This window comes from Labrus bergylta, chromosome 17 (assembly GCF_963930695.1).
Source record: "Labrus bergylta chromosome 17, fLabBer1.1, whole genome shotgun sequence".
Lineage (NCBI taxonomy): Eukaryota > Metazoa > Chordata > Actinopteri > Labriformes > Labridae > Labrus > Labrus bergylta.
This window is the reverse complement of record NC_089211.1, coordinates 3,615,321-3,636,483: the sequence shown is the minus strand read 5'-3', so window position 1 is coordinate 3,636,483 and position 21,163 is coordinate 3,615,321. Positions and strand designations below refer to the sequence as shown.

The 21,163-nt window shown below is 39.4% G+C and overlaps 2 protein-coding genes across 2 annotated transcripts; both read right to left on the bottom strand.

Moving 5' to 3' along the window:
- Positions 1–224: 224 nt before the first annotated feature.
- gtf3c5 (general transcription factor IIIC, polypeptide 5) lies at positions 225–7,154 on the bottom strand. The gene is made up of 11 exons (XM_020636071.3): positions 6,834–7,154; positions 5,819–6,017; positions 5,373–5,568; positions 5,015–5,198; positions 4,528–4,632; positions 3,739–3,853; positions 3,365–3,445; positions 1,825–1,913; positions 1,547–1,629; positions 1,146–1,285; positions 225–508 (listed from the first exon to the last, which is right to left on the bottom strand). Exons 1-11 carry the CDS (start codon positions 7,035–7,037, stop codon positions 321–323), a joined length of 1,584 nt encoding a protein of 527 aa, XP_020491727.1. The 5' UTR covers positions 7,038–7,154; the 3' UTR covers positions 225–320.
- Positions 7,155–15,448: 8,294 nt separating this feature from the next.
- gfi1b (growth factor independent 1B transcription repressor) lies at positions 15,449–20,131 on the bottom strand. The gene is made up of 7 exons (XM_020636090.3): positions 19,916–20,131; positions 19,381–19,484; positions 18,849–19,034; positions 18,515–18,741; positions 18,207–18,344; positions 16,593–16,758; positions 15,449–16,125 (listed from the first exon to the last, which is right to left on the bottom strand). Exons 2-7 carry the CDS (start codon positions 19,475–19,477, stop codon positions 15,938–15,940), a joined length of 1,002 nt encoding a protein of 333 aa, XP_020491746.1. The 5' UTR covers positions 19,478–19,484; positions 19,916–20,131; the 3' UTR covers positions 15,449–15,937.
- Between the last annotated feature and the right edge of the window lie 1,032 nt (positions 20,132–21,163).

Below are 21,163 nucleotides of genomic sequence, written 5' to 3'. Positions count from 1 at the left end.
GCACTACCTTCGCGATCGACCTATTGGGCACCCCTGGTGTAGATGATACCGATCTATCTGCGTTAAGCCTATACAGACCCAATGACATCGACCAACTATCTTTCGTTGGTAGTTAAACTTGACCGATGCCCATGAAAATGTTTTAGTATGACTTAAATTTGTCAGGAATACGTGTCATGACCATAACTGAAAAACTTAAATACAAACATAATTCTTACACAAACTACTAGAAAACCTCGATTTTTATTCAAATGTCACTGGAAGAAAAAAAATCCAAATGAATAATGCAAAATCTCAATAGTCATCATTAATGTCTTTTGTTAGATGTAATCTAGCATTTCTGTCTCCATCTCATTTTCACTCCCCTCAGACGGCTGAAACTCATCATCATCATCTTCATCGTCGTCGTCCTTGTTCTTGTCATCCTGCATCTCCTCCTCTTCGTCAGAATCGGGGGTTTGTTTTCTTTGCTGTGCACGTCTTTGTTTCTTGGGGTATTCTGGCAATGCTGATAGAAATAACATCAGGTGACAAACTAGAAGGCATGGAATAAGAATTAGCCACATAAACAACTAAATGACCTTGTGTGATTTGTAGGTTGGTAGAGTTAACAACGCAATTATTTTTTTCATAGTTTTCATCATCACCAACCTCCAGAGGTTTAAGCTTCTGAGAGGCCGTGCTCACATTCGGTGGATGTACATGGACATATGAATCTCCAGCTGACCTTTGACCTTCTTTCTCACACCGGTACGCATTAAAAGCATTATTCTGTGTTTCTGGGATAGACGTTGAGGTTCATAATTTTTTTTTGTCTTGCTGATTTTTCTCCTTAGTTTAGATCTATTGTAATATTTCATTAAATGCATAGGGATAGAGTGGTCAGGCCCAAAAGGCTGAGTGTGTTGAGGGGAAATAGCAATGGCTTCATCTTAAGGGGTCATAAGACTACAAGGCTGGGAGCCACCTGGTTAAAAAAAAGAAACCCTGTTTGAGAGTTTTTCACAGAGCAAATAGTTTTTCACAGAGCAAAGACCTCTAGAGGCTGTTAACCTCTAGAGGTAGTTTATGCGTCATTACACAGAAGAGGACATAGTCTACATGAGGTGAGAAACAGCACAACTTTGTGTAACACATGTCCTTACATGGTTTCTGGGCTCTGATGACCTTCTTGATCATGCCTGAGATCAGGTCCCTCAGCTTGTCGGTGGTGCCAACAACACACCAGCCGTCCCGTTCGTCACAAATCTCCTCATTACTTTTCTGCTCTATCACCTGTTTGAGACTGGAGACACAAAAACAGCTTGATTACTCAAACAGGGGATTGTGTACATTAGTCCAACTACTGAAATAAGGAAGGACAATGTACATGAAAGATTCACATGGGTGTTTCAATTTTCTGATGGAGACTGAATTTATTCACCGCTACATTTATTTCACAACATCATTTACTGATACTGATCAGTACAACACATTTTAATCAAAAATAAAACAGGATCATTACAAACATTTTGTAAGTAATTCAGGCTTAAGACATATTATGTACCTTTTCTCATCCAGGTCACAGAGCTGGTAAAACATCTGTCTATGTGGAGGCAGCATGCCCTCTCTGAAGATGTAGGAGGACTCCTGAGGAGATGAAACAGTAGTCAGTTAGTATGAGGCAGTAATTACCGAGCAGACAGCGAGTTCACAGAAGATTTAAAGATATACAATTATAATTTAACAAATAGAAACAGAATACAAATTCAAAGTTGAGTTGTGTCATTAAAGTTGAATGACAACCAACATTTTATTAGAGCACCATGCTGGACCTTCACAGACCTTTAGCTGGTATGAGAGCGGTGTTAGATCTCGGCTGCTGCCCGGACCCTCCTGGGCTGAAAGTTCCATCACGCTGGCTACCTGAGGACCTGAAAGAAAAATCATATTTTCTGTTTAGCATTGCACTGGAAGAGGTCAAAGAGCTCCAGGAACACTTGTAGTATGAAGATCAGCTTTATTAACTTTATCAGACTGAGGCGTTTCAGCTTGTGACCTTCATCAGGGTCATGCAGTGATAACAGTGCACTGGCAGAGCCACGGTGTTACATCTTAAATTATTGATGGCTGCATGCCGAGGGCTTGAAGGGCCGCAGCAGGGCCTTTCCATAACAGAAGGCCTGGAGGAGGAGATAAAGGATGCCAGAGCTGGTCAGCGATTATATGGCCTTTGTGATCTCATTACCTGAATCGACAATCAACCCAGGAGGAATCGAGGCCCAGTGAGAGCGAGGAGCCAGACTAAGGGAATAGGAGTCAAGGGAAATTAAGGTCTGAGAACTACTGGTTAAACAGGGTATAATGTTTGGCAATATTGTTTGTTTTTTTATAATGTTTAAAAAAGAATAATTTTAATGGTTATAATTAGATCTCAGCAGGATGTGCAATGAGAATAAAGGAAACTTAAAGAGCTGACCTTTGGATTTGTGCTCAGAGTTTCAAGAAAAAGTGAAATCCTTTGGGATATGACGCCTGAATATCACCAAAAACTATTGTATTAAGCACCAACTTCTAGCAACAGTTAATTCAAAAAGGAAAGGACTGAGAATAGTGTAGTTGGACAAGAATAAGACCTCAGCGTTTGCTGTTGCGGCTCCAAAACTATGGAACGATATATACCTCAGCACGTTAAACAGACCTATTCTCTGCCTCATTTTAAATCTCTTCTTAAGACCCATCTCTTTTCCCTGGCCTTTGACACACAGTAAGACGTCGACTTATTTATTTATTTATTTAATTTCTTTTTTGCGTGCCTATTAATTTGACTTGTGTTTTATGTCTTTTAAATTGATTCTGTATTTCACATGTAGTTTTCTTTTATCTCATGTGAGCTGTTACGTATTTTATTTATTCTTCTGTACAGCACTTTGGTCAACTGTGGTTGTTTTAAAGGGCTTAACAAATAAAGTTGGATTGGATAGATTGGAAGACCAGGGTCGACCTTGTCCACTAGATCCTGTAACACTATTTTAACACCAGACAAAGCTACCTGTTCTGGTGAGCTTTGCGTGAAGAAGATGGGGAAAACTAAAAAATGACCACAATAATATGATGGCAAATATGAAGAAGCTATGGTTGCAGGGTTCGGCTGACAATTGTTAAGGGAATTGTTCCCCAAGAGGTCTTTGGCAAAATAGACCTCATGTGCTGCTACACCAGCTGACTGTTTCATATTTTTCTATGGGACTGGGAATTAGGTCCTCAGTCTGATCCCAGTGGGAATTCTGCAGAAAGTGGTCCAATATACAACGTTGGCACATCTTAAGTAGCAGCTTGTCCCACACCTAACGTGTATAATATGTAAAGAAATTCCCAGACTTACCCGCTTTGTTGAATGTGATAGGCAGACTGTAGTCGAGAGCACTCCTCTTGGCTTTTACTGGCATGTCAGATAACGAATACCCTAAGAGTAGGAAAAAGAGGAGCCAGCAGTCAGAGTTGGGCAGACAGGTTAGGGTTGAGTTTGAAAACAATGTGATAGTGTGAGACAACACTGCATTTGTAAAAAAAAATAAAGCTTGCTCTGTACAATTTCTCACCTTGTGCATTCTGCTCTCATTATATCGTAACACTTTATTTGATCTTTCATGTCAGAATTAGAAAACCCAAAAAGAACTCTAAAGGCAGTTCAATCGATGACTCAGGAAACTACTCAGGAAAACCTCCATGCTGCCCCGCTTAGCCACAGATTCTTACCGTGTTTTGTGCTACATCGTATCCTGAAGTCCAGTAGCTGGTATATTTTCGCCTCCTTGCACTTTCTGGGGTCATAACCGAGCCTCACCCACAGGCTTCTCCACGGTCCTGTCACCTACCACGGTAAATCAGATGTTTAACTTAATTTAGTGCAGAAATAATGACTCATTCTTCAAATCAAATTGACTACATTTATTTTTTAAGGATAATTTTTGGGGCTTTTTATGCCTTTATTTAGATAGGACGGGGGATAGAGTCAGAAGAGTCAAAAAATGCTGTGCAACTAGCTTTATATGTGTTCACAAACTGAGCTTGGAATCTATTCTATTAAAGAAGAGCCATTAAGAGATTTTCCCTTTCCTTCTCTCTCACACTAGCCTCTTGATGATTCCATGTCCTTACAGTCATTTGTTTTTGGATGTTCATGGATTGTGACTCTGTTGTGCTGGGATATATAATCTATGTGTGCTGTGTATGGACTTGCCCTTTGTTATGAATGAACTGTGAGGGTATTAACTCATGCTTGACTCTATTTATCAGCTTTTTTTCCTTTCCAAAACGGGAATAATTGTGACATCCTTGACCATCTTCTTTTCTTTTCTCTCTCTTTTTTTGTAACTGGTCAGATATTGTACTCCTTGTATTTGGATGTAAATAAAAAATAAACATTAAAAAAAATTAAAATATTTATGAATGACATGATGGAAAATTCATTGAAAATCATCTAGTCTTCCCTCTGAAATGAAGGCTCACACTTGTAACCAGAGACACTCTGTCCTCTTGACTCACCGTATAGTAGGCGCAGACGGGCAGCAGCAGTTTTAGTTTCTCAGGGTGGACGTTGATGTTGGCCTTGACCGCGTTCCGTGACCAGATGGGCCGGCTCTCAAACATCTACACTCAAACAAAGTTTGGTTTAAGATAAGATAAACACCCACAGAATGGTGGAAAGTCATTGATGTGTCATTTCATGTCACACAAGTATCAAATTGAATTATGAGTGGCAATTCTGTTAATTCACTTTATCTCATTATTTTGCACTTGCAGACTAGCTTTTGTTATATGGGACATTTTTAATTAAAGATCCAGACTTTAATCTTTTCTCATGAGCCATGAATTTCTCCTGAGAAACCTTCAAATGGCTCGTCAGGATTCTCACGTACTTGATGGTCTCTTCTGTAATAACAGATTTCTTTACATTTAAAATGTGTCTATAGCAATAGCTGTGTGCTGTACTTTCATTAATCGGTAATCACGATTGCAGAAGCACATCTACCTTCTTCATTTGCTCTTCCGCCTGCTTGTCATTCTCTTTCACGCAGACTCGTGCCCAGTTGCTCCTGGCGGCCTCGAGGCTCTCTGTGGGAACACTAGGATCACTGAAACTCACAAAAATAGCATTGTGGGGCCGGCGATTTCGATTCAAACCGATAAAGTTTGACTTGCTGACGGGCATTGTGCTGTAAACAGAAAGAAAGGACAAAGAAATATTAGAAATGCATTCCTTTTTAGCTACATCAGCATCAGCAGCAAGTTTGCAAAGGGCAAATAACTACACCCATCAAAGGGAACAAGCCTAAGTTGGAAGGTCAACTGAGTAAGCTGTGTTTGTCCTACAGAGTCGTCGCACTGACTTTTGAAAGATGTCTGGCCGGTAGTAATAATCCACAGGGCTGTCGAGGCGTGAGAAGGCAGCTGGAGGAAGAAAGTAAGGCATGGGCTGCTCAAAGAACTCTTGATTCTCTGATTTGCGGAGGATGATCTTGTCGTACAAAGATGTTTCTTTTCCACCTTCTGAATGCACAGCGAGGTACTGAAAGTCTGACATCCCTGCAAAAAAACCCACACAAAGCAGATCATTAATGAGTGAATAATAGATTGTTTTGTAGTTTTTGTATTTAAAAAAAAAGACCAATAAGTATGAAATCTACATTTTACACAATACAGCAAAATATTTAAGTGTTTGTTGTGAGAATAAATCTCAGCAACTAAAAGGGGGTAAAGGGAAAAGACAGAAAAACAAGACAGTAAATGTTTTTTTACCCACATCACAACAGCATAGGAGATCTTATAATCTAACCTTGGAATTTGTATGTTGTTCCAATAACTCCAAGAACATCCATTTGGATCTCAGTATCCTTGGGGTCCTTTTTCCTAACCCGCCGCCGCACTCTGAGGAGCAGGTTGGTTGATGGGAAGCGGTTTCCACACAGAGAATGGCAGAAAGGGTCCTTAGGCCTGTAACGCAGCTCAAGACGTCTGTTGGGGTGATTGAAAGACTATGGGATCAACAGAAAATGAAGACAGGAATAAGATAAGTGCAGTTAGATCAATGACAAACATCACTATTATTGTGTATATGGTACGCATAGTTTGTAGTCTGTGTTTTATAATCGCTGGGAAGCCATTAAATCAGGAAATCAAGCAGTATGTCCCACTTTTTTACCAACATGACGTCAGAAGCATGGGCGGTTCTAGGCAGGGGCCAACAGGGGCCAGTGCCCCTGTAACACTGAGCTTGGTCCCCCCTGTGGCCACCCCTCCAAAAGGAAGAGCCCCCCTAATAACACAGACAGTATTTGACCCAACAACCGGACTCACAATCTAGTATTAAATACTGTTACTGAAACAAATATAAATAATGGTATTTTATGTTGTGGTATTTAATGATGTGCGCTTTTATTTGGCATAATATAGATTTTTTTAAAGCGATCATCTTTGTCTATTTTTCACCTGGGTTTAATGTTCCCCTCTGACAAAACAACTGGCCCCAGTTTGTCCCCCTCACTGGTCAGAAGACATTCAAGTAGCCAATAGGGGAGTATTCCTGCTTACTGACCATTTAAATTAATACAAGTCTTTTGACCCCCTGGGGTTCTGGGGCAGTTGCCGGGCTGCTTAAAATTAAAGCCAATACTAAGGTCGACCAATAGTTTTAAGTTTCTGGAAGCTTGAGTTTCAGCATTTAAGCTGGCTATCCAGCTATGTTTGTTTGGATAAACGTATCACAGCGTTTATCCAAACAATATGACGTTTTCACTACAAATTACACAGAAAAACAACTTTATGTGCTAGTTCAGTTATGGTTTGCTTACTTTGGACACTGTTTTTTCTCCCCCGAGAGTCTCCAGCATCTTGTCCACATTGGTGACCACCCCCGGATACTCCACACACACCAGTTTGCTGTCCTGCATCTCCACGGTGGACGAGCTGCCGGGCACATCTTCATCTTCAGTCTGACCGGAAAGAGTCAGTTCTTTCAGAGTAAAATGCACCTTCGTGTCTCTGGACTCCGCCATAGTGCTTCTTTAATTGTAGTATTTAAGCATGTATGTGGGAAATGTATATATCATTTAACCAAACCCGCGCTGTCAACACAGCCTGTACCCGTCTGCAAAATAACTCCGTGTGGAAACGCTACAACGTTGTAGTTCCGGCTTCCGCGGATATAATACCAGCCTGTGTTCGTCTATTTCACTCCAGAGAAAAGGAAATCATTGTAATAAAGAATTCATGTTAAAAATATAAATCATTGTAATTTTCAAAATAATTTGAGTGGAACAATTAAGCCATAAATTAAATATTTGCACAATGTTTAACTTTGCTCTAAATCTAAAAAAAAAAAAGAATACAAAATATGAACGATGTCTGGCCGGTAGTAATAATATTATGATGACAATAAAAAGATGCAGGTTACAAATTCGCGTACATTATCGGATAATCAGGTCGAATACTTTACGTTGATTGAACTAAAAAGTCTAATGATCTTCCGATTTTTCTTTTTCATACATTTTTCTTAAATACTAGGATTTGCCTATCAGATGCTTTCTTACCACTAAAACATAATTTTATATTCCAAATGTGTTCCACTGTATATGTTTTTTTATTTATCTTTAATTTGGCTTTGACAGTGGAGTCATTGTACCCATTTGGCCACACGGTGGCGGTGTAAATCAAATAACGTGAAGTCAGTGTAGGAACTACTGATACTATGGGATTACCATCATGCCTCCATTTACTTAAAATCATAAATTGCTGAATCCTCTTGAATGCCAAAAGTCCAAGTGGATGATCTCTCTGTGTATCAATATTTTAGAGCCTACTCAGGATCATTCTAAAGTATATTTGTATTTTCAAAAGGAGACAACGTCTGTTGACCTTAGCAAAGAGGATTTGAGTGCTGTCCCTCCCAAAAACTGTCAACACACTGTCATCCCCTCAGAGAAGAAATAAGACTCTTAAGAAACAGTTCTGTCTTTCTGTTTACCAACTTAGTTAAGATGCTGTTTTAAAAGGCAATTATGGCCTGACGTAACACTGTGTTTACTTTGATTCTCGTTTGTCTTCTTCTCTCACACCTTAAGGGAGTTCAAACTTAACACTGTATTTTTAACAATGTGGGCCTATAGCCATCTTCAATTCAATTTTATGAACCACTCATGATGTGAGTAAGAGTTGGAATTGATTTGTCTTTTTTTGTCTTGAAAATATGGTTAAAAATATGACGTAAAATGAAACGAAAAATCTGCTGGAATGGTGATGCGCTTTTGTAGTGATTGGAGAAAATCATGTGTGTGTGAAGAAAAAAGGTTCTTTGGATCACTCTTATGCCGGATGATGAACAAGACCCAGAAGAGGCAACAAATAAACTTGTTGTTAACATGGTATTTCATCTTCATGCACCCTCTCACAAGGGGACAGGTCAGGTTGTAAAGCCTTAGTTTAAGGATTAAAAACATCTAGAAAAAAACTTTTTCCCTTCCAACTACACAGTTGTCTTTTTTACACTGAACTCTTTTTAGCTACTTTTATGAATGACACTAAGAAAAACAAGTTTTATTTAAAAACCAATATTAATTTCAGTTTGTTTCATTACGTGCTAAAAATCTTATTAGCTTTAAGGTTATATGTGTTATTGAAAAAGTTCGACCCTGACATTGGGGTTGAAACTTTTAATAGACAATTGAATGTGTTTGATGGATGTTTAATGTTTTTTTGACATGCTATGGTTACAGTTTCCCCCTGGTTTCATTTGCACTATACTCGACTAATTCGTTTGTGGATCAATCTCTGGATTTACAGAAGTGAAGTAAGCATACCAACACTATAAAAACTCTAGAGTTGTAATGTGATTCTTGATTCATTTTTTTATATTATGAATTTATTTACTTTGTGTTTTTATTTTATTTTGGTAACGTACACACCTTTTTCCTGCCAACTATGTGTTCCCCCGGATTTATTCTGTATTACACTGACTTCTATTCAATGGAAAACCACTTCATTAGCTGCTTCATTAAAAACAAATTGTGACAACCTGGCCTCTCTCAATGTTATGAAGTGCAGTGTTTTGTTGAAGAGGAAAAAAAAGGAGGAGGAGACTGAAAGTCTCTGACTGACAATCTGTTATTTTCTGTGGTGACTGAAGGATTTTTGACTATCTCTCTCTTTCTTTCTTTCTTTCTTTCTTCCTTTTTCTCCTTCTTTACCCTCATTTATTGGATACAAGGGCCAGCTCTTGTTGCTATCTTTACTGGAGGCCTGTCCACTCCTCCCTGCAGTCTGCAGGCCTGATGCAGCCGTTACAGTGTGTGGAGGCTATGATAAGCTTATCAGGAAGTCTGTACCGCCCAGCGAAGTCTGAGAGAGTCTGCTGCCCACAGATTCCCCCCCCCCACACACACACACACACACACACACACACTCTCACTCATCAGCCCTTCTGTCAGCTCCTGCAGCTCTCACATCTGAACCTGTAGCCGCTGTTTGTCTCATGCAAAAGCTTTCTGTGTGTATGCTCATATTTGGACAAGTGATGTCGACATCAGGCCACACCTACAAAGCCTTGTCAATTTCTGTAGGCAAAACCAAAGATTATCAGTGATTGCTTTGACTGCTTAATTTATTCAACATGTGTTTTTGGTATGAAGCTTTTCCAGCTCTGTCACAGAACTCTACAGGTATTACACTTTAGGTTTGACACCACAGTCAAAACAGATCTACAGTACCAGCGGTTGCCAAGCTGCCTCACTCATTCCAAGTTAACACGTCTAAGAGCCTGTTGTTGTGGCTCTGGCTGTGTTATGCAGGTATAACACAGCTTATATATGTAAGCCAGGTTCACAATCCTGGTTAAAGCTTCTGTGAGGCACTTTCAGTTTGTCTTGGTTTAGGTGACCCATCTCGCCGATTTTGTCCAGTACATGGATACATATTGTTGTTGTTTTTTTCAGACCCTGCAGTCTTTTTGTCAAGTCTTTGCCATGAAAATGATCTGACACCTACCCCACAGTATATACAGCAGTTTAACCAGTGACCAGTAAAAAGCATGTAAGCAAGCTAACTTATGCTAAGGTGTGCTAAATGTAAAATAAACAGTGTAGGGCTTTTGGGAATTTCATTACACAAAAGTTAATAGGATTATCTGTTGATATTTGTACCAAACAGAATTCTATTCAATAGCTGTCACAATATTTCCCATAAAGCCTTAGTGCTGACTCTTCCTGAGTTGCTTGTACTCACATGCACATCACAGAGGATGCTATCCCTGTCAGACAAGATGGGCATCTCAGGAGGTAGAACATGATGTTAAAAGAACGATGCGGAAAACGCTATAAAGCAAGTACATGCAAGTATGTCAGTGCTACATGTAGTTACATATATATTCATAGTATCAACAAAAGACCAGAGAAGAACATATGGTGTACAGAAAACATACTGAAGCAGTTTCATTACATAAATGGAGGTCCCACCGAACACTCTCTCTCATTATGTTCTACGATTGTGCGTCGGTGGCAGGATATTAACATCACTACTCCCTCCTACTCACTCGAAGTGAATTTTCCTGAATTTTTTTTTCTGCAGTGTTCTCACATCAGGTCACCCTGACTTCCCTGCAGAAAATGTACTAGGGTGCTGGCAGTGAAAGTTTCAGGTGGAGGAGTAGGAGGGTAAATTACAGCTGTTAGCATTCACACATGCAGCTCATCCCGAGAAAACTTTTTGTTACATGTGCATGTGTGAAAGCGCCATAACTTAGGGGTTCATCCTCTGTGGATCATGATAAAGTACACAGTTTCATGATAATCCATTCATTGTTGAAATTTCAGTCTAGACTAAATTGGTAGACCAATCAACAGCGTGATAATTATCCGCTTATCATTAATCGTCATAAGCACTAGACTCGACTCTTTTCCCTGTTTCCTGCATTGAAGCACTTCTTAAAACAGGCTGCATGTAAATTAAAAGCACCAGATTGTGTTGCCAATGTGTGAAGTAGGCTTTGAAATCCTAGAAAATGCAACCTCAGGAAATTATTACTCTTCTTTATCTTGTCTATCTTGTATGACACTTTGTGGGTGGGGCCTCTTTTGAGCTAATCTATGGGAGGACAAGACGTGTTTGACCACAACAACACAGTGTCACTGGCAATCAAACAGTATCACATCCCCACAACGTGTGACAGCGGAGGAAGTGATCATACAGCTCCTTCCTGTGTCCCGTCATACATCGGAAACCTGCTGACACTTTATGTTTCTTTTTTTTGTGCTTCTGCCTGTCTCCAAAACAAAGTGATGGATCTCTTGCATGTCATCTTGATGACTTTGCAAACAGAATTTTGCTGCTCTCTTTGGTTAATTTGTTTTTTTCAATTATCTTGTTGCTTGACTGTAGTAAATATTACATCTAAATGTATATTCTTTCACACAGTGCATCATTAAATAGTGAAATAGACATATTTGGCACCACAAACAGGAGATATAGTTAGTCTGTTCCTTTTATAGAACTTTTTGGTTTATTTAAATCTTTTATATGGTTTAAAAAAAATGGGCTACAAAATCCCAGAAGTCCCATTAACGCCCAAATTAAAATGCCCATTTACACAGAAGAAATAAAAATGTGAACATAAAACATTTAATTCAAAAGCCGGTTTTAGTCTGAATATTTCATGTCTTTATTGGCACACACTGTACAGGGGATGATTTTTTATTCTTCTCATCTGTTTTGAATATCTTAAGGCTAAGAGTTCTGTTTGGGGGGGGTTGTAGCTGCTTGCCAGGAGGGCAAAGACCCGCCTCAGCTCCACCTCTCTGCCTGTTGCTAGGTCGACTGAAAGTAAATGGAGGTTTCATTTCCAATATGGTAACTGTCATCAGAAAAAAAAAAGTGATGTCACGGAGACTATGTTTTATACAGTCTATGATTTGCACCCACATCTTTTCTGTCCTCTTCTGTTTCTTTTTGTAACAGGGGAATCAAATCTTTGTCAATTATTATTATTTTAAAAATAGCTAAACACACACTGATTGGTTTTCAAATTTGAACCGTCTCAGATAGTCAACAATATTCCTTTAAATGTTTTTTAACATTGTTTCTTGAATTAACATTTGAACCTTGTTCCATTTGAAAGGTGCAATTGAACAGGTTTTCCTGCGTTTTTAAGGGACGAGCATTACCACGCTGCTCAGTCCCATGCAACCATACTTAGGAAAGAATAGGTTTATGTGTCAGATGTTTTATTAAACACTGAGAGACGTTAAAGACAAACACTTTGAATCCTGAACTGCTGAAACACTCAATCTGGAATCAGATAACTGCAGAAACAGGAGAATGAATCTGTGTCCTAGAACTGAAAAAGTGATTTTCTCTGATAATGTTTCCATCCCAAACAAGAGCCAGTTTGAGTTACAAGTTTAAACAAAAGAGATGACTCAGACTCCTGTGGCATTTCTCTCAGGGAAAGTGTGGCCCTCTTTGGGTATCTCCTGCTCTGTCTTCCATGAATGTGCTGTGGAGGCCTCAGGCGTGTTCAGCCATCTCTACATCCTGTACTGGCCGGGGTTTATTTGCATAGAGACAATTTGCAAGACAAATTTCAGCTCTGTGCGTCTTTGCCAGGTATGTGAGTGTGTTTGTGTTACAGAGACCGTGCTACATTTAGATTCGGATTTTGAGATGCAACTCAGATGTTTGAGTCTTGATTTTTCAAAAGCTGTTGGTTGGTCTCTGCTGCTTGAAAAAGATGTGTTCGGTTTTGATTAATAGATTTTATTGTTTTCTCTTCTGTTGAGCCAGTATGTCTCAGTCATGTAAAGAATATCTGATGCACTGTAAACAGGTATTTCTATGATACTTCTGTGCACACGTGTGGAACTGTTAGAAAAGGACAGTTAGAGGAAAATCAAGTAAATGTACAGCTTGCAGGATAAGCAACACCCCAGGCAACACGCATGCAAATGAACAACCACTGAGCAACAACACAAACACTCAAAAAGAGTCCTCATCTGTTACTGTGTCTGACATTGTTAGAAAATCAAAATACCTGCACAACATTAAGTGTTTTACTCTCGTGCACCTGTACTCTAGAAATGTTTCAGGTGTATTATAATTATAACCTGCACGCTTTCTTCAATTCCCCCCGTTTTTCCCCAGGCTGTCCCCGCAGGTTCTCCCCTCCCCTTCCAGGACCTGTGTCCTGTTTGTTTAGTCCCGCCCAGGATGATCCGCTCTGTCTCTCCTATACTGTTGGTTAACCTGTGCAGGATTTTGATTTGCTGTGTCATTAGCACCAGGATGTTGCACCTGCTGCCGACAGTCTAACTGTTGCAGAGGGATCACAACGGACCCTGTTGCCCTGGTAATACCAACATGTTTTGCATAAAGACCTCTGATTTGTTTGCCAGACAGTAAGCCTTCATGTTTCCTCTCTCTCCACATGTACAGACAGTGATTTCAGCAGCAGCGACTCCCTTTGACACAAAAATTGGTGAATGAACACATGCGCTTTTTGCTGAAATTATCCTCTCATCTTTTTTTGCCCTTTTTCTAATGCTCTGCTGAGTGCATGTGAGTGAATTATGGTGGCCCTGAAGGTCTAAACACAACATTTAACAATACACAGACTTCTCATGAAACAAGATATTTCATAAAACATAAAAACTGTTAAAACAAAACAAGGCCTCTTAATTATATTTTTTTTACAGAATTACAACGTTCTAAAAAATAAATTAACATTTCACACAACACAAAACAAAACAAATCAACATATCGACTAAACATGAATTGGAATAAAACACAACACAATGAAAAAACACCAAAAAAAACATCTCATAAAACATTTCTGATTAAGCTTCAACAACATGTCAGGAAACACAACGACTTTTCAGAAACACAAAGACATTCCAGGAAACACAATATCCTTACATAAAAGCAACAACTTTCACAACACACAATGGTAACCGATAGCATAGCAGTTATGTCGCGCGCGCCATCTCCAGGCTGTAGTCCTCGTCGCAGTGGCCAAGGGTTCGAATCTGACCTCAGCTCTTTGCATGTCTTCCCCCACTCTCCCCTTTCAACATTCACTGTCTCTCTTCAGCAGTGAAGGCAAAAAGTACAAAACTACATTAATTTTTTTTGTGGCTTTAATGGCGAGATAGGATAGTGGATACAGCTGGAAATCAGGGAGAGAGAGCAGGGAGCAACATGTGGGAAAGGCTAGATTTGAACCTGGGCCACCTGCTTTGAGGACTATAGCCTCCATACATTGGGGAGCGCGCACTAACCACTGCGCCAACAGTGCCCCGGATTACGTACATTTTAAAGGATCCTGTTAAGGATCTACTAAGTTGAAAAAAAGTGTTGTTATCATGATGTAACTGAGGCGGTTTAAAGCTCCAGTGAGGAACTTTAGGTTTGTGTTGATTTTGGCAAACCCTGTGACAGAGTATGTCCTGTGTAAGTAACATGTGTCAATCGTGTTTTCAGATACTAAAAATCTTATTCTGTTGTCTTTTAACAATTAAATGCACCAATGTGAATGTGGTCATGTAAAAAGGCCGTTTTGTTTGTTTGTTAACCCTCTTGTCTGACACCTACCCTACAACAGTTTACAGACATTAATAGAGCAACTCTACAGAAACAATCATGCATGTCGCTGATGATCTGGTTTGCTTGTGTAGGTCATATTGAGGCATCAGTGTTGATTTGAGGCTAAAACCAATGAGAGGAGCTTTAACTCGTATCTTTAAAACATGTTGAATAATCCTGACACCTCCTTTAGCCAGATTTAGAGGGCTCAGGTGATGATCTGATTTGCCTCAGGCGGCTTAATGTCCTAACAGGTTTGGTGTTTGAGGAAGGTGGTGAGTCTTCTTCAGAGCTGCCATTTGTTTGTGGAAGTAAATCTTGACGTGCTGGCTGGGTGTGGTGACGGTTGACTAAGTAATCAATCCATTTCCACAGCCTCTTAATAATCCCTGTATCCCATTCGACTCCACACAGTGTAAAGTCAGTGCAGCAACACTGGGAGGGCCAGAAAGCATTCTGATATAGACTGATAGTTTGTTCACTTCTGATTTTTAACTGAGATTATAGAGCTGGCTTTGCCTCATGTGTAATAACAAGGATGATGAAAACACAGCCGACATACCTCCCAGCTAAACTGTCCTTTTGCTTTCTAGTCGACTCTCAGGTATGAATAGCTCTCTGACCTCGGATTTGCATGGTGTTCCAGGAGTGTTATTTGAATGCAGGGTAACTGCGTAGCAGCATTATCTCTGGTCCCGCAAGAGATTTTCACCTGAGGCCAGTGTCACATCCTCTCTACATCCTGCTCCGACAGGAAAGTGAGTCAGAAAAACACACAGAAACTTTGAGAAAAGTGTGTTTACAGTGCTCGTCTTAGACAAACAGTGAGCTTGTATTGAAATTCAGGTAGGAAGGACATTATTCTGTGTGGCTTTGCAGGACTTTATTCCAAAGATTACTTCTTCCTTCACATTTAATTACAGAACACACACATAAGCTTCTTCAGCAAATATAAAGCACAGCGCTCAGGCATATTATAAATAAATAATTTTATACAAAAAAAACTATATTAAACATTCTTGTGTGCTTTTTCATCTTCACCAGCCAATTTGCATATTTTAAATGAATAAGACATCAGGAAAATCTTCCATTCATCGACAGGCAAACGTAACTTTAAGGGAAACTTACAATGTATTAACCAATACATTTGAATCAACTTCTCAAATTCTTCATAGCACAGGTTGAATTGGTATTTTATCAGATTGCCTTCAATCAGGAATTTCATTCCACAGCTTGATATGGAAACGCCATCCGCATCATGCTAGACATCTGGATAACATCCTTAATTGCATATAGTTGAAACAGAATTTTTTTTTTATATCTCCCAGAAACACTAGAGTTTAGGCTTCATGCCGTGCTGGCTCTCGTGGTGCCTGCGGAGATCCACCTTACGCTGGAAGCCTTTGGAACAAATGTCACATCCGAACGGTTTGAAGCCAGTGTGTTTCCTGCTGTGGGTGATCAGGTTGGAGCTTTGGCTGAAGGCTTTACCGCACACCTGACATTTGTGCGGCTTTTCACCTGCAAATAAAAAACACAGAAGAAGAAAGCAAAAACAGTCAGAAACTCATATTAAATCTTAGATCATTTTGATACTGCAGTTACTTTGTCACTGATTATCGGGAATCAGGTTTTCCATAGATGGAGCTTTTTTTTTGCAGAAACCTAATTTGCATTGATATCTACAGATGAAGAATCATGCCATTGTTCAGATTTGTCAAACATTTATTGATGACAAATGTGGACAGCATAGGCGTCCTTTTACAGAGCTCTGCGAGAAGCAGGAAAACCAGATATGCAAATCCACAGGACATTTGTTTAAGTTTCTTTTTGTGATTTATCAGCAGTTATATTACTCCTGGAAACAATTCCTGCATGCTGCACTTGGAAAGCAGCAAGTGGGGACATGGACTTTTTTAAAATTTATTTTAGGGTCATAAAACATATATTGACCTGCTGTAAAAAATAATCTGCACACTGCGACGCACCTGTGTGTATGTATGTGTGTTTCTTCATGTCGGACTTCTGGTGGAACCTCTTGCCGCAGTACTGGCAGGGGTACGGCCTCGTGTCTGAGTGGATGAGCAGGTGTGTGGAGAGGGTGGAGGAGCGCTTGAATGTTTTGCCACACATCTTGCACTCAAAGCTTTTTTCCTAAAGACAAAGAAACATTAAGTGTTACACATTTATCAGAAGGAAGAGCAGGATGTCAGAAAGCTGAGCTCCATATTTCAGTTTTAGTCAATAACATCTCTCTGCAAAGATGCTTTCAATCTAATAACAGCATATAGAGTTAGCCCAGTGGTCATCGGAGCATTTTCTTCAGTTTGTAGCTCAACATAGATTCAAAAAAACCTTTGAGTCCATAAAAAGAATGGGATTATGAATATGTGTTTTTGTCTTTGTGTAAGATCATGAGACATGAGCAAAAGCTCCAAAATAACTTCTAAAAGAACCTTGTTAAGTTTTTTGGTAAGAAGTGTCACTTTTATATTGCAAAACCTCATCCTGTCATAGCGTGGATTCAGTTAAAATAACCTTTTATCAATTAAAGGGATACAAAATCAATATGTGCCATTAAACAGAGCGTTAACCTCCAGTGTTGATAAATTAAGTGAAACAACTTGCAATTCCTTGATTGTCCACTTGAGGCACCAAAGTCTCATACAACCACATTCTAAAATGCCCATTTTTACAGCAGACATTAACATGTTTACAGTCTGGTTCAAAAAGTATTTGGTCTGAATAGTTAAGACCTCCACTGTAGAGGGGGTGAATCTTTCACAACTTTTCTTATTTGATTTTACGAAGGATAAGAGTTATTGACAATAAGAGGCGTGGCTGATCTGACTGACATATGGGCGGGCACATTGTAGCTGTTTGTCAGGAGACTTAAGTCTTAGCCTCAGCTCCAAATCTTTGCCTGTTACTAGGTTGACCACCATTTACTTTGAGTTAACATTTCCAATTCGGTGACCGCCATCCATAGGCTTCAAAAGTCTATTTCAGAAACCAAAGGGTGATGTAACTGAGACTACGTCCATGTTTCATACAGTTCATGAGTTTAACACACTTTAATGAAAAAAAAAACAGCTAACTCCTCCCTCTTTGATTCAGAGCACATTTTATCTCAATTTATTTCCACATAATAAAAGTTACCAAGCAACTCCAACTCCAAAACAACACTTAACAACTCTGTGATTATTAGTGTTGTTTCTGCTGTTTGCTCAGGGCTGTTAAAACATATGAATGTGACGCAGGGATTTCAATATCATGAAGGTGATTGTAAACAAGCATAATGATGCTGTCTCTAAATTGAAAACAACCCAGTGATGCCGAAGTAATGTCAAATGGGTCAGCCCACCAAAAAAATATTGAGGTATCAAGGGTAAGTTATGTTTCCCATGAAAACTGCATCATGGGAAACGTAGGAATTCAACCCATACTGGTCTCTGACTAAACATCTTTATATCTCCACCCCTCTGCTGCTCTGTTTGTTTTTGTCTGTCACTCACAGACAAAGATGTAAAGTTGTCAAAGTGTGCCACTACATTTCTGTAAGAAGCTTTGAATGATATCTGTTGTGCATTATTTTGATCTACCTGAGAGTGGACATTCATGTGTTGCTCCAGACTGACAGCGTGGCCGAAAGTTTTTCTGCAGATGTTGCAGCCGAAAGGTCTTGTTCCACTGTGAGACCTCCTGACGTGAACCTCCAGTCCGTGGGGTGTTGAGAACACCTAAAGCACAGTTTCTTCATAAATTACAGATACAAGGAAACCAATTTACACACCTTTAAAATCTTGGTTTGATTCATTTGGAAACTTTACAAATGTAAACACACAGATTGAACTGAAACCTTTACAGTTGCTCGGGCTGTGCAGGATTGAGTCTAACATAAGGTGTGTACCTTGTCACAGGTGATGCAGTGGTAGGTGTTGGATGTTGGGGAGTAGTGGGTGCTGCAGTCCAGAGGCTGCTGAGGTGGTGGGCTGCGGCTCAAGTGGGTGCCATACAGATTGCTGGCGTGCTGCAGGACTGTGGGGCTGAAACTCATCTGACGCAGATCGTAGGAGGAGGGCACCGACTCCCAGGCGTATGGCTTGTAGTACGGAGGGAATCCTGCAATATGAGGCTCTAAGAGTGCAAACAGACTGAATGTTAAGACTTTAACCTCTTTGATTTACTCTTATAGTTCGAATGTAGCATAAAAATATGGCTTTATTAATTCACTTTCAACTAACCGTTTAGGTAGAACGGCTGTGTGAGAGCCACAGAGGGTCTGGTTGGCTCTGGGTGAGCAGGTAAGGCGCGTTCAAGCTCTGCATCCTCCTCCTCCTCCTCAAACGAGCAGCGGTCCTGAGGGGGAGACCGCTCTTCTGACTGATGCTCATCGGAGGAGTCTGTGTTTTGAACCTCTGGTAGAGCTTCTACAAATCCACAGCAAATAAAGGTGTGATTGATTCAAGCAGAGGACATTACACTGTGTGATTAGACAGCAAGTAAATACATTATTAAAACAAAACCCTGCCGTGGAGGACATTTTGTTTGAAGAGCAAACATATATTCAGAAATTAACCTAAAAAGGCTGATATACAATACGATGAATGTCAACTTCTTTTTTTAATCTGGCTTGATTAAAAGTCAAGCACATTTTCAAAACACAGCTGTTTAATTGATAAATAAAAAAATAGGTAAAAAGTCTTAGCATTAATTGAACTGTCCTCTCGCTCTCATACTCAGATAAGACATGTGAATTGTATTCCCCATTCTTACCTGTCGGCCTACATGTGGGCTCCTGCGGCTCTTCATATGTTCGGTGAATATTATGGGAAGGCAACCTCTTGTTTTTCACCAGAAATGACCGCGGCATGATGATCCTGTAATAATAAATAAATATAGGCCTTAAGCTTACGCAGAAATGCCTAAATTCCATTTTTGAATGGCGCATAGATGTCAATTCAGTAGCCTATTGATAGGCTAACTTTTGTTAGTGTATGGTAAAATAATAAATACATTTTAAAAAACACAATTTTCGGCGAATCTGATGTTTAAACAACGTTGTATCACGCAATAATTAGTTGGTCACTAAGTTATAATTACATTTTTCATTATCTATCCATGGCAATTAAACTAACGCACTTAGTAGCCAAACAGCAATAATTATTTTTTCTTCAATAAGGCTTTTTAATCTCTGTTAAATTCGTTCTTAGCTAAATTAGTTCGTTTAACATATATAAGTAATAGGCCTAAAACTTAGAAAAAGTTTACTCCAGCTGGCTTAACACATTATTTCACATTCAACACTCACCGTTAACTGAGCAGCCTCCCGTCGAAGTGAAACTTGAAGTTAGCTTCCAATAAACCAAAAGGCCTATTATCCTTTTTTTTTTTGAGGGGGGTGTGTGAATCAGCTCAACTCAGGTTAATGCGTCGCAAAAAAAAAATCCTTTCTTAAAAGTCCGAAAAGCAAAGCAGTGTAACACCATCACACTTGTTGCTCTTTCTTTTTCTCCCCTCCCTGATTTTCAATCAGATAATTCCGCAGGAGAATCTGACTGTGCTTTCAGCCAATGAAAAGGCCGACCTGCAAATTTGCGTAGAAAAACACACACACAGGGCCTGAGCTGTCCCTGGACCAGTTACACAGAAACACCCAGAGCTCCGAGGCAAAGTAAAGTAACGTTCAAAAGCTAACTTTGAACATTCAAGAAAGCCTATAGGCTATCATCATGAAGAAGTTCATTTAAACTGAGAAACTAAAGACTTAATTTGTGCAAATTCAATGATGTGGCTCATTTGCGCGCATCTTTAAAAACAGAATATCCTATGACAAACAACGGTGTTTCAATTCTACTTAATTTAACCTAAACATTTGAAATAAAAATCGGAAAATACGATAATAATTTCAATAAAATCCTTCCACATATTTCAAACTCGCAATGTTTGATTTACAGGATTTCAAGTAATGTAATGTGTGTGTATGACCATGTTGTGTGCTAGATTTTTTAACAGCAGATCATGAGACTGTAGCACATCGATAAAACACACACCAAAACACACACCAAACCAGTCTGGGAGATTAGCACTGTTGACTCTGTCTATATTTATTAAAGCATATTTATATTCAGCCGTGACAGATTTCTTCACATGATGATTTTGTGTCACGCAGTTTGGTAAATCGTGGGACCAATTATCAAACAAAAATCAAAAACAGGTGGATACGTTGTGTTTGGAAGAAATTGTTTAGGAAAAATAAAGTCGGCTTCTTAAAGCGTTTGAAAACATCAGAGTGGAAGAATGAAGAGACATTTAAAAGAGGAGGTGATGATTTGTATAGGGAAAGAAACACAACAGCGACATCTGGTGGACGGAGTGTGTATCTTCACTCTAGAATGGGTGTATGACTTGACTATACTTGAGAGTATTTCATAAGATTTAGGAATAATATTAAAGCATGTTTTTATTATGATTTTAAAAGGAAACATGTACAAGCCTACTCATAAACAAACAATGGACCGTACACAAAGGGGAATTCCTGTTCTGTTTCTGTGGTCCA